The following is a 12531-nucleotide window of genomic DNA, read 5'->3' on the forward strand; positions in this document are numbered from 1 at the left end:
TGAGTGTCTTGCACAGGATGTTCTTCATCTTCAAAAGCTGATCATGCTTTGAATATTTACCCATTTTGTAGGATCCCAAACATGTATTTATTTCAACGTGAAGCGCTCCAGCTACGTAGACTTGCAGATGATAGAGCTGAGTTTTTGCACCTCCATCCAGGGCTAGATTCACAAAAAAACTGAGGCATGGTGATGCTATTACCACATTTAACCTGTAGGGCAGCTAGAAAATTGCTGGGATTCACAAACCTGGGTTTGGCACCTAGGCTTCCCGTGAAAGGAGGGAGAAGGTGCCTCAGAATGGATTCACAAAAGCCAGCCTGCTGGGTGTCTCTTGCCTAAACTAGCCAATGGGAGATGCCAGGGAGAGGGGTGTGTCCTAAGCCCCTCCCTTCTCAGCAAATTTGGCACCTAAATCTAGAGAGGCACCTCCTTCTGCTTGGGTTTCTCAGCTACACACCCTGTCCTGGAGTTAGGCACCTATGCTGATTGTACAAGAAGCTGGAAGGGGAGGGGAGAATAGAGAACCTCTCTCATAACTTTAAGCCCAGAGGTCAGGGTACTCACCTGAGATGTGGAAATCTCCCACTTCAAAGGGATTCCCCACATCTCAGGTGCAAGCCCTTACCACTGGGTTATGGGATATTCTGGTGTTGGGTTCCCTCAGTCTCTCCTGTTGAAGCTGCTGCACTGTGAATAAATAATTTTAAAAGTAATTGGAGGTGGGAGACTTGATCCTAAGTCTTCCAGCTTTCAGGTGCATGCTCTAACCACCAAGCTCCAGAGTTATTCTTCGTCCTTGTATACGCTCTCGCTCTGGTCCAGTGATTCTTTTATTATTTCTCCATAAGAACAACTTCAACAGGAGAGACTCAGGGAGTCTCACATCAGAATATCCTCTAGCCCCGTAGTTAGGGTACTCATCTAAGAGGTTGTGGATACCTGTTCAAATGCCATCTTTCCCCCTTAGGTGAAGAGTCAACTCCCAGATGAGTACGTCAGCCATGGGGCTAAAAGTTATGAGGGAGGTCCTCCCCAAGCCATTTTATGTAAGCTCGCATGTAGAGGCCTGATCTGGTAGGCAAGTTCTTAGTCTGCTTTACAGATGGGGTCCCACAGAGGAGGTAAGCACAGGAACACTTACCTTCCCCCCAATTCATGCTTTGCTTTGGGGCTGAAGTGTCCAGACATCTAGAGCAGAGCTGTAGTGTGCATGCACAGACGGAGCAAAATAGGTGCCTAGGAATGTTTATCATGAAACTTTAAGTGCCAAGTGAGTTTAGGCTCCTACAAGGTGCAGTGGTAGTTGAGCAGGGATTTTGTGAATCCCACTCAGGCCAGATTCTGGGTTTTAGGCACCTAAAGTGGCAGCTAGGCACCTGAGTCCTTTTGTGAATCTAGCCCCAGCTGTTAAAGTATTAATAGAAAATTGTATAGTACACATGTGCAGTATGAGCTTTCCAAGCAAAGGCACTTGTCTTCAATAAGAACTACTAACCTGGTTTTCACATGGCAGCTGGGGTTGATTGGAAAATCAGGCCACACGTTGCTTGCAAATTCGACATTTAAAAACATAAACCGTTCTGAACTCAGCACCAGAACTGTGTCTGGAAATTCAATTTCTAAGAAGTTCAAATACTGAAATTGTTGTTTCTTGCCCAAGACATTTGTCAGACTTTGTACACACATTATATGTATATCTGTCTATACACACACAGAAGCCTTTTGAACTGTAAATAGGTGAGAATTTTCAAACCAAAAGATTAAATTAACACCTAAATTTATGGTCTTATCAAAGTGTCCTTTGAGCCATTAGTGTCACCACACTGCCACAGTATGATAATCCTTCCACTGCTTTCCTGATAGCTATTGCCACCAAACACCCCCTTCCTCATCCAAGGAATGTGGCGACCAGCTGTCTCTATATTTGTTGCCAGGGAGAATGAAGGGTGAAAGGCAGGCTTCAATGTCTGCCTCAAACGAGTGGCCTAATATCAACAAATCCTAATGTATCTGGTGCCTGAGCCTTGAAGACTGTTGCTGAACTAAGTCCATCCAGTTGTACAAACCATTGAGTTCTGTTACATGTACTTGTTTCTCTAGTGCTGTTTGGAAATGTGTGTGCATATCCAGCCTGCCTGTTTTATTGTAGTAGAAGCTAGTGTAGCTATACCTGCCCACAATGTTTTGTAACGTCAATGCTGCTCTTTCAGCTTATTCCTGTCTTTTACAGGTGGATGGCCTTCCATCACTGGACCAGCTCGTTCACCAGATAGTGGATGGCGAACTCATTCTTTCTGAGAAACCAAAGCAATACCTCAAAAGGTTCTTTCAGCAAAATATCTACAAGAGACTGGTGGAGGGAAGCATCCTCAGTTATCTGAACTACAATAACTACCACCTGCCTATGTATGCATGGCCAGGGATTGTTTAGTTATGATTGGCTAAGTGAGGCTCGCTTTTCACTCTTGATCCATAGGGTCCCTGACTCCCAGCCCCTCTCTTAGGGAGCACCGAGATGGCTTTCAGCCTGAGGCTGCATTCAGCAAGCACCATGAAATGTTCTCTTTCAATTCTCCAGTAGGTGGAGCGGGCCTCGGATTCTCCATTCAGCAGGAACCATCAGGCCCAGGCCCAGCCATTCCTATGCAAAGCTGGCCTGGCTTTTCAACAATAAAAGCCCGCTCCTATCAGCCATGCCTAGTTCGTGTTGATTTGATCCGGGCCTGGCCGGGCTCCTGGTGGCTTCGTCAGGAGCAGCCGCAGTTTGGCTGCGCGGGGGCAGGGGTTGGAGGCCGGCTCCCTTGCGGGCCGGGGGGGCTGGGCCGGCAGCCCCCGCCCCGCTGGCAGATGGCCGGTGGGGGCTGGAGATCGCCGTGTGGCTGCTGAATTGTTCATGGCCCGCGCGGCCGGCCAGAAGGTGCATTGTGGCGGGGGGAGGGGGGCGCGCCAGTGGGCAGCCTCGTGACCCAGCAGCTGCGGGGTTAACTCCCTGGCTGGAGGCGCCTCGGCAACCAGCTGACCAATGGCCGCCGGCGCTGGGCTGCGCAGCCAGCCAATCGGCAGGCGAGCGCCCAAGGCGGGAAAGCTGAAGCCCGGCACGGAGCCGGGCTGAGGCGCTCCGGCCAGGTGCCGTCTCGCGGGCGCTGCCCGGCCGCAGGGGCGGCGCTGGGCTCGAGGGCGCTGCCCCGCATCCTGCGATGGCCGCGGGTGGGGGCGAGAAGGGGAACCGTGACCGGGGGCGGCGCTCCTCTCGCTGCTCAGCGGCATCCCTTCTTCACACGCCGCCCCCCGGGCCTGTTTAACGAGCCAGGGGCAGCCGCCGCGACGCCCTTCTCAGCGGGGTGCTTGTCCGCTGTCACCGCCTCACAGCGTCACTCCTCAGGAAAAAACATGTCCGCGCCTGGGCGAGCACAGGGCCGGCGCCCATGGCGACTTACGCAGGGAGCGGGCCCTAGCGGGTGCTGATTTCGGGAGAGAGTCACCAGGCACCCCCGAAAGGGAGCTGGCAGGGTGGGCTTGGAGGGACTCGCTTCCCGGCCGTTGTTTAAAATGCACCCACGCTGCAGAGTGCCGAGCGGCCGCGAGCACAACCTGGACCGAAGTGCAGCCGCAGGAACAAAGAGAAGGCCCCGGCCGTCAAGGAGCGGGCCAGCTACTGCCCATGGACGCTGCTGCATGGGGCATAGGCTCCTTTGGGCGGGGGCAGTAGCCTCCCAGCACCCGCAGAGGACAAGCGTGTTTCTGCCCCATACACAGAGCTGTTGAAACTCGCCCCCCTCCCCCTCCAAGCGGCATAAACTCTGGCAGCGCAGGGAGACAGCTACACGGATTAATTAAAAAAAAAAATCCTATGTGGCCCATGAAACTAGTCGCTCCGCTGTCCCATGTTTCCAATCTTAAAAAGCGTGACGCTAAATGAGCTCTTGCATCGCAACAATGATTGACGAATGTAAGTGAAAAAAGATGCTGCCGTAATCCCAGCACGCCTGGTTTTCTCTGTACAACTAATACAGCCCCAAAAAGGGAGATGAAAAAGTTAAAATATTCTTTGCAGCGGAAGATGTAGAACACGTCTATCACTATTCAGACATAGCGGGGGGGGGGGGGGGGTAGGAACCTGGGGGGGGGGGGGGGGGGGGGGGACGTAGCCATGTGTGAGTAGCTGTTGATTGTTTTCTGGTTGAGAGAAGTGATGATAAGCCTGGGCTAAAGTGTACATTGCTCGTGTGGGGATTGCTCGTGTAACCTGCAGCTGTATGCTAATGATAATAGAAACAAATCCGCTGCCTCCCCCCATTAAACAGCGAGGAGGCAGGGACGCACACATCACTGAACAAATACACTCGCACTAGACAAATAAAATACACATACACACACACCAAAACCAAGAGAGAAAGAAACAAGAAAGGGGCAACCCACTCACCAGCATGTGGCTCGATGTGAATCTCAGTTATTCTCTCCTACTTATCTTTACAGGGTATTGCCTGATCACTCAGTTTTAGGACATGCTTATTGGGGAGGCTAAAGGAAATCAATGCTGGATTGCTGTGTGACACGACTGAAAGGTAACAACAGTCTTTACGGTGTTTGTCATGCTGGTCCTGCAACAAATGCCATCGAGTCCTGTTCTCTCACACTCGGGTATTTACTTTTTCCCTCTCTTCCCAGAAACGGTGATCAATTTACCCACCGTGGGCTGAAAAAAAACAAAACTTTCCGTTCATTTAGGCCTTTGGGCAGCTATGCCTGAATAGCATAAACAAATCGCCATAAATACGCCACTTAAAGAGAAAGCTCCTCTACCCAGTATACTTTGCGTAATAAAAGAACTGCTCTCTTCCCCCGCATACAGCCCCCCCCCCCCCCAAAAGCTGAATAATGGAAGCAGAGCAGATTGCCATTGGGGGATACTTGAAACTTAAGCAATAGAAAATACTTCAGGTCTTTTTCTTCTGGTAGCTGGGTGAAATGGAACAGACTCGTGGGCTCTCTCTTGTTTTCTCTCGCTTTCATGTAGTATTCTTTTGTGTGTAATTATTTAAACGGGAGATCCATAGCAGCTTTATGCTAATCTGCTGAACAAAGGGAGCGGGGCGGGGGAGAGGGGAAGGTGAATAGAAGGCGCGGGGGGGAGGGAGCGGTTGAGGGATTCGCGTGTCTCTCGCGTGGCCCGCAGACAGACACAACAATCGCTAATTCCTGCAAACGCGCTGCGCTCGCTCCAGAGCCCTGGGTCAAACAGTAGCAACCCAGCAATTGTTTATGCGTCATGCAACAATGGGGGTTAGAAACCTGATGAACCTTTCTGATTGCAACCTACAAGGTGTGTGTGTGTAAAACAATCTCTGGTCAACTTGATACGTACAAAAATGGGGTTTGTGAATCTGATGAAACGGTCTGACAAGGGGGTGTGGGTGTGTGGAAGTAAAAATCTGTAATCCACTTGATACTTACACCAGGAAGGGGGAAAGGTCGATTTAAAAAAACATCTAATCGGAGGCAGGGCTCTGCTCTTTGCAGGTCACACTTCAGCCCAATTCTAGGTTTGTTCCGCCAAACGCATGAGGCTGGTACTGTGTTGAGTAATCAAAACCGCTCTGCGCCAGTCGGCTGATACAGGGAAGCATGCTTAAAATCTGGAGTAAAGTAGGCAAATCAATAAAGCTGAGGGGTGGACAAACCGTTTAGCCGTTCGCTCCGATGCGCTCGCAGGAACATTCAAAATAGCAAACTCCTTGACCCAAACTGGCTGTGCTCCCCCCGCCCCCGCAATGCCTTGTCACAGGACAGGGTAATAGGGGATCTTGTAGAAACGCGTCTCCCCAGCAAGCCTCACCAAAAGGAAAACGCCATGCAATTGAGCTTTGCTGCCACTGATTTTCCATCTTGGCAGAATACAAACGAAACCGAGCGAGAAAAACACAACATGCCTTATTCCCTTAAAAAAAAAAAAGTTGCAAAACGTGGCGCTGAACTGACTCAAGACTGGATCTCTTTGTCAAAGCTGGGCTCTGTTTCAAACAGGAATTCATTCAGAGGAGGCCTATGGCCTATGTCACACAGGAGGTCAGACTAGAAGATGACAGCGGTCTCTCCTGGCCTGAGGAGCTATGAAATATTCCCTGTGCAAATTCCCACATATGCCGTTGGTCTCGTCTTGCTTGTGAAGGGAACGTGGCGCAAACAAAGTGGTTTGTAAGGGAAGGGGGCGGGGTGGACTCAGCTGGGAATCCCCTGGGGGAAACGTGGAAGTTTTCTGCTGAAGACAAAGAGTTAAATAGGGTTGGAAGAGAAGCTGCTTTGTAGTTTTAGAGGGACTTATTCAGCTCAAACGCTTCAAAAATAACAGTCGCGTCTTGAGTTTCAGACACTGATACTATTTGATTTTTTTAAAAGGCTCTGTTTATTACAACTGACTGGACAGCGCCTTTCCCCAGATCGGTGCTAAAGTCATTATTCCTGGTATGTTGTGCTGCTTCATGCAGCGTGCAGTCGTGCCCGCAGGGTGCTCCGGTCGGAAGCTGCCCAAGTGGAAAGGAGGGCCCAGTCCTTGCCCCGAAGACTCCCCAGTCTAAAACGGCTTTAGGGTTCAACGCAAGCCGTGTTGTCTGGTGAGCCATAGCGGCCGTGCGAGAAGTACTGCACAGCCCAGCAGCAGCTCCAACTGTCAGATGATGCACACTGCTGCACCTGCTTTTGAAGACGGGTGTCTCCCCCTCCCCAACATTTTTTCCACTCTGTTGTGAAAATTAGTTTAGCATACTTGTACCTTTCAAGTTGCAATTAATCTTTACCGTAGTACACGACTGAAAGCAAGGAGGGGTTTTTTTGTTTTTGTTTTTTTTTTTTTTCAGCTGGCTGGGGCTAGCAAAACAACAAAAAGAAACGGATCCTTTGACTCGAAGTATCTCAATAGGTTTCAATAGATTCCCTTTGGTTAATTCATAGCACTGTTTGAATTCGCTGTGCTGCAGCGGGTTTTTGTCGGTTTTTTTTTCTTTTGCATTCAGCTTTTTAAGGTTACGTATTTTGACTTATCTCTTTTAATGAAAAAGAGCGCCTCTATTCCTCACATATTATAGAGCAGGAGAAGAGTCTGAGCAACTACAAAACTAGCCAAACTGGAACCTACAGAGTAATAAAAATGGGAGAAAGTAATTGGGGCGGGGGCAGTACCGCTTCTTCTCTGTCGTTATAGACGCAATATAAATCAGGATTAAAACGGCTAACATCAGTTGCATTTGGATTAGCAGGCATTTCTGGATGTTTGCAATATAGGCAGGAGAAAGAATGGTTTGATTAGATCCAGTATGAGGCTGATGTGGTGGGGAAGGGAAAGAGAGCTATGGGCACATAAACATTTTTCTCGTTTTCCCCAATGGTCTGTCATTAACTAACTATTTGCCCGATAACGAATGGCAGGCAACATATGAATTATTACACTAGGGTCTAGCTTACATGATTATTATCTGAGAGCTACCTTAAATTCCCAATCCTGCAGACACGCACGTGCTTCTCTTAACTTTATTGCCGTGACAATAAAGCTTTGGCAAAAGCGTTCAAGCATCCTCAACATCAGACCATTTATTTTGGTGGTCCATGCCCAACCCTGGCACTGCGCAACTAAGGGCAATGAGTAACCTACAAGCAAAAATATCACCATGTAGATCAGATAACAAACTTCAGCGTTAGGGCACTGGGGGGGGGGGGGGGGCGCTAATACATTCCCTTCGATTAGGAGCAGACACGACTCACACGGGAAGCCTGAGCAGGCTAGCTGGCTTTCGATCCAGTTCTTCTAAGGGCTGGGGGGGACGGGGACGGAGAAAATCATTGCCACTTTTTCTTATCCCTCTCCTACTTCTTTCTCTAGACAAGATTATAGGACAAGCAGCTCTGGGAAGGTTTTATCCCATACCCGTGTAACAGGTATTATTGCCTGAGACTTTTGTCCATGCTTTTCCTTGAGCAATCTGTGGGGCGACAGAGAGAGACTTTAGAAGGATAACGCCTTTTGCGTCCCAAATGTAGCAGGGAGGGAGGCGGGGTATTGGGGTTTTGTTTGTTTTTTCGCTCTTATGACTTCTGGTGGCTGGGGCGGGGGTGTGTGTGTGTGTGTGTCTTGTGCTATTGCAGCCGCTGCCTTGTCTTGGTGGACAGATTTCTCTTCTCCCCACCGCCCTCCCGTCTTTCTCCCCCTGCCCCAGCCCCGCAGCACGCGTCTCTTTCTCGTCCAGATTGGCCGCGGGTCGCATTCAATAGAAAGAGGTTAATTTCCTTCACAAAGGTGAAGGGGGTGAGGCTTTGGGAAGCTACTGTGCAGAGACAGACAGACCCTTTCTTTATTTTTTAGCTACTTGATTAGACCCCTTGATTTAGCATCTGATGTCAAACAGCAGACAAAATGCACCAACTGAATTAAAATGCATGAGGCCGCAGAGGATCGTGTACAAGAAGTTTGTCAGATATATATAATGATAAACTAGAGATGCATTGTAATAATAAATAACACTGAGGTTGACACACTGTGCTAAGTGGTAGAGGCTTCATTTACCAGAATGAGTAATAGTATTTTCAGTAATTTAACAAAAGTTTTTTTTCTTTTGTAATTAAAGCCTCCCCCCAAGTCTTACACCCCGCCCCCCCCTCACCAGCGCCCAATCTCTTCAACTCCAAAGTGTACCAAATCAACAATTTGCTTTGCTGATAAAGTGTTTATTTACGGTCAGAACTTTTCGAAGAGACTCTGGACACGAACAGTACTGCTGGATTTTATGAGCGCTTCAGACTAGAATAACCAGTATACCAGCATGTATGTTTCTCCTCGAAATGGCTTCCCATCAGTTCCTGAGGACACTTCCTTGCCAGTATATTTAGCGTCCTGATTTTCAGACTCCAGTGGCAATCTCCTAAAATGTTTTGTTTGCAATTATACGCCCCCCCCCCCATCCCAGCATTTCCTTAGGGGTGAGAGCTTTTAAACAATTCAGAACCTACATTTTCTTTCTCTTCTCCCCTCCCCCCCTTCTCCAGTTTGCATATTGAACCCTCCTGACATATTTCTGACCATTCTTCTCCTTTGTTGCTATTTTGCTCCAGAACCGCGGGTAATCCCCCCGATTTGAGATGCTGCTCATTGTCATGCTGATGGACATTTCCATTTGGCAGATCTGTGCCCCCCGGAGGAGACACACAAAGGCCAGGCACGTGTGCCTTCCTATAGAAAACCATCAGACCGTGAAAAGAGGAGGGGCCAGGCGTGTGCCTTTAGCCGGGAGGGGCCAGAAGTAAATGGGGGGAAAGGAGGAGGGAGGGGGGGACAGAAAGGAAAGCGAACGAGAGAAACCCCTCAGGTACATCTGCTGTACCTAGCAAGCGACCCCGCTGTCCCTGCCCCTTTCTGCGAGCCTGCACCCTCCCACACTCCTCCAATCCATAGGAGCCGCAGGAAGCGCTGATTGGCTCGGGGATGGAGCAGGAGGCTCGAACAATGGCATCCTCTCCCCTTAAAAAGAGTGCAGCGATCCGGGCAGGGGCAGACGGGACCCATTTGCGGGGCGCCCACCAGACAACAAGTGCAAAGGGGGACCAGCAGCAGCGGCACGTCGGGGGTCTGTCCCTCTGCTGCTGAGCCCGGACTGGATGGCAGGAGCAGGCAGCCAAGCCTGAGCGAGGCAGCCGGCTGGAGCCAGACGCACAAGCCTTTTGCTGCAGATCCGCGCCCCTGTCGCCGTCGCCTCAAGTGCCTTCCCCGCCGGCCCAGCCGCCAAAGATGCCCCGGGGGTTCCTGGTGAAAAGGAACCGGAGGGCCACGCCGATCTCCTACCGGGTCCGTTGCGGCCAGGAGGGTGAGCCTGAGCTGCTGCTGTTCGCCGGCGGCCAGCAGCGCTGCTCCCAGCCCCTCCCCTGCGCCGGCCTCGATCCGGCGGCCCCCGCCGCGCCCCGGGAGCCGCCGCCGCCCCCGAAGCCCGTGCAGTTCGGCACCCCCGAGGCCGCGTGCCAGGCGCTGTACAGCCCCACCCGGCCGGTCAGCAAGGAGCACGAGAAGAAATCCTTGGAGCGCAGCTTCAACCTGGGCTCGCCGGTCTCCGCAGAGTCCTTCCCGGCCCCGGCGGTGCCCGGCACCATGGACCCGCTGCTCTTCGCCCCGGCCGAGCTCAAACTGTGGGTCTCCTCCTCCAGCCCCGCGGAGACCAGCGGCCCCCAGCGCAGCACCCAGAGCGACCCCCACAGGGACACCCACTGCGGCGCCCAGGGCATGCCCGGCAGCACCCACAGTGACACCCACTGCGGCGCCCAGAGCGCCACCCACTGCAACGGCCAGGCGAGCGCCGGCACCCGCAGCCTGTCCGCCCTGCTGCCCCCCTCCGCCGCCTCGGGCCGCCCCCAGCCCAAGCGGCCCCCCGCCGGCTCGGAGCCCGGCAAGCACAAGCCCCCGGCCGCCAAGAAAGCCAAAGCCATCCGCAAGCTGAACTTCGAGGACGAGGTGACCACGTCGCCGGTGCTGGGGCTGAAGATCAAGGAGGGGCCGGTGGAGCCGCCCCGGGCGCGGGGGGCGGGCGGGCCGGGCCCGCGGCCGCTGGGCGAGTTCATCTGCCAGCTGTGCAAGGAGGAGTACGCCGACCCCTTCGCCCTGGCGCAGCACAAGTGCTCGCGCATCGTGCGCGTGGAGTACCGCTGCCCGGAGTGCGACAAGGTCTTCAGCTGCCCGGCCAACCTGGCCTCGCACCGCCGCTGGCACAAGCCGCGGCCGGCCCCCAGCGCCCCGCCGCCGGCCGCCAAGGCGCCCGAGGAGCGGCCGCCGCCCAAGGAGGCCGGAGGCAGCGGCAGCGAGCGGGACACGCCCAGCCCCGGGAGCGGCGGCGGCGGCGGCTCGGAGTCCGGCTCCGAGGAGGGGCTGTACGAGTGCCCCACCTGCGCCCGCCGGTTCCGCCGCCAGGCCTACCTCCGCAAGCACCTGCTGGGCCACGAGCCAGGGCCCGGCCCGGAGAGGCCCGGCCCGGAGGAAAGCCCCAGCCCCGGCCTCGGCCCCGGCCCCGGCGCGCCGGCTGCCAGCGAGTGCCACCTGTGCCCGGTGTGCGGGGAAACCTTTCCCAGCAAGGGCGGCCAGGAGCGGCACCTGCGCCTGCTGCACTCGGCGCAGGTCTTCCCCTGCAAGTACTGCCCGGCCACCTTCTACAGCTCGCCCGGCCTCACCCGCCACATCAACAAGTGCCACCCCTCGGAGAACCGGCAGGTCATCCTCCTGCAGCTGCCCGTGCGCCCCGCCTGCTAGGCCGTGCCTTCGCCCCTCCTGCCCCCCGGGCTGCAGCCTGGCAGCTGCCTCGGACCGGCTTCGCCCTGCAGAGCCGAGCTCTCCAGGACCCCGGCTGATCCCCCACCGCTCCTCCAGCGCCTGGTCTATTTATAGATGACAACAAAGGGGCTGGGGGGGAGTGATAATAAAATCCACTTGTGCCAGTGTCTCCTTGGTGGTGATTCCTCCATCCTTGCTACTGTAGCTCAGCCTCTGAAAAGCAGCCCCTCTTTGATCGCTAGCGGGATCAAGGTCCCCTTAGGAAGTCTCTCTGGTTTTCCTCTGCCCCCATCTCTCTGTGTACGTAGCCTAGGGGTTGGGTTGGTTGTTGGTTTTATTTTTATTTTTTAAAGTCAATCTCGAAGAATAATGCCTTTATATTTCACAGGCTGTAAACTGAATTTACCACATGATTAGCTTTATTATGGCTTGTGAACTGCTGGAAGCTGGCTTTACACCCCCACCCCCTTTTATGTGAACAAATAAAACTGCTTCATTTTGTTTTCTTTAGTATAGCCACAAATGCCTTGACTCTACTGTTGATGGTCTCCAGAATATGCTGTAGAAACTGCCTTAAATATTACCTGCCAACTTTCTTTTTTCGATTGTTTGTCCTTAGCGAGGTAGAATCACGAGCTGACTATATGTATATGTTGATTTGAGTAATTGTTATTTATTCTTTATTTATTTATATTATGAAGATTGATATTATTTGATCGTGAATATTTTGATGCGCTTTTCCCCTTCCCAGTCCTGCCATTTCACTGTGCATTTTAGAAGAAGATCTTGTTCTAAAGGGATCTGCTAAAAGGTTTTAACTTTTCTACCTAGAATAACACACAATCTTGACCATTTTATCCTGCTCCAAGGGCGCAGACAGCTCTTGTGCAACCGACAGCTCTTACTTTTAGATGCAATCTCTTTTCTACACACATTATTTTCTTAACTGTTAGCTATTTATAGAATGCTTCAATAGAACTGTTTCAACTGTATAACTATTTACTATTCAAATAAAATATTTTCAAATTCAAGTACACATCCTTTCGCGTCTCATATTTCTCATTAATCAAAGCCTTCCTACTCTTCTTTAACGAAAACTAATCTATTCATTTAAGCTTAAAAGAAGGAAGAGCTTAACAGAGCCCGATGTGGTATGTAAAATATCACTCTGGTGGTTATTTTTCACACACCCTCCTTTGAAGGCGCTCTGAGTGACTTAGCAAGCTAAAACC

At 52.1% G+C, this 12531-nt stretch overlaps 2 protein-coding genes across 3 annotated transcripts in view; both read left to right on the top strand.

Moving 5' to 3' along the window:
• The window catches only part of CFAP61 (cilia and flagella associated protein 61), a 209196-nt gene extending 206320 nt beyond the window's left edge, over window positions 1-2876 (top strand). For both annotated transcript variants that reach the window (XM_043544114.1, XM_043544115.1), the window contains exon 27: window positions 2234-2876. In XM_043544114.1, coding sequence (XP_043400049.1) covers window positions 2234-2434 — 201 coding nt within the window. In that variant the 3' untranslated portion in view covers window positions 2435-2876. The remainder of the gene's footprint in view (window positions 1-2233) is intronic.
• A 6449-nt stretch (window positions 2877-9325) lies between these two features.
• On the top strand, window positions 9326-12330 carry INSM1 (INSM transcriptional repressor 1). The gene has a single exon (XM_037893514.2). It carries the CDS (start codon window positions 9776-9778, stop codon window positions 11276-11278), a length of 1503 nt encoding a protein of 500 aa, XP_037749442.1. The 5' UTR covers window positions 9326-9775; the 3' UTR covers window positions 11279-12330.
• Window positions 12331-12531: the final 201 nt, after the last annotated feature.

This window comes from Chelonia mydas, chromosome 3 (genome assembly GCF_015237465.2).
Source record: "Chelonia mydas isolate rCheMyd1 chromosome 3, rCheMyd1.pri.v2, whole genome shotgun sequence".
NCBI lineage: Eukaryota > Metazoa > Chordata > Testudines > Cheloniidae > Chelonia > Chelonia mydas.

Excerpts from the sequence above, each read along its gene's own strand:
- INSM1 (XM_037893514.2), top strand. The coding sequence starts at position 9,776 with ATGCCCCGGGGGTTCCTGGTGAAAAGGAACCGGAGGGCCACGCCGATC.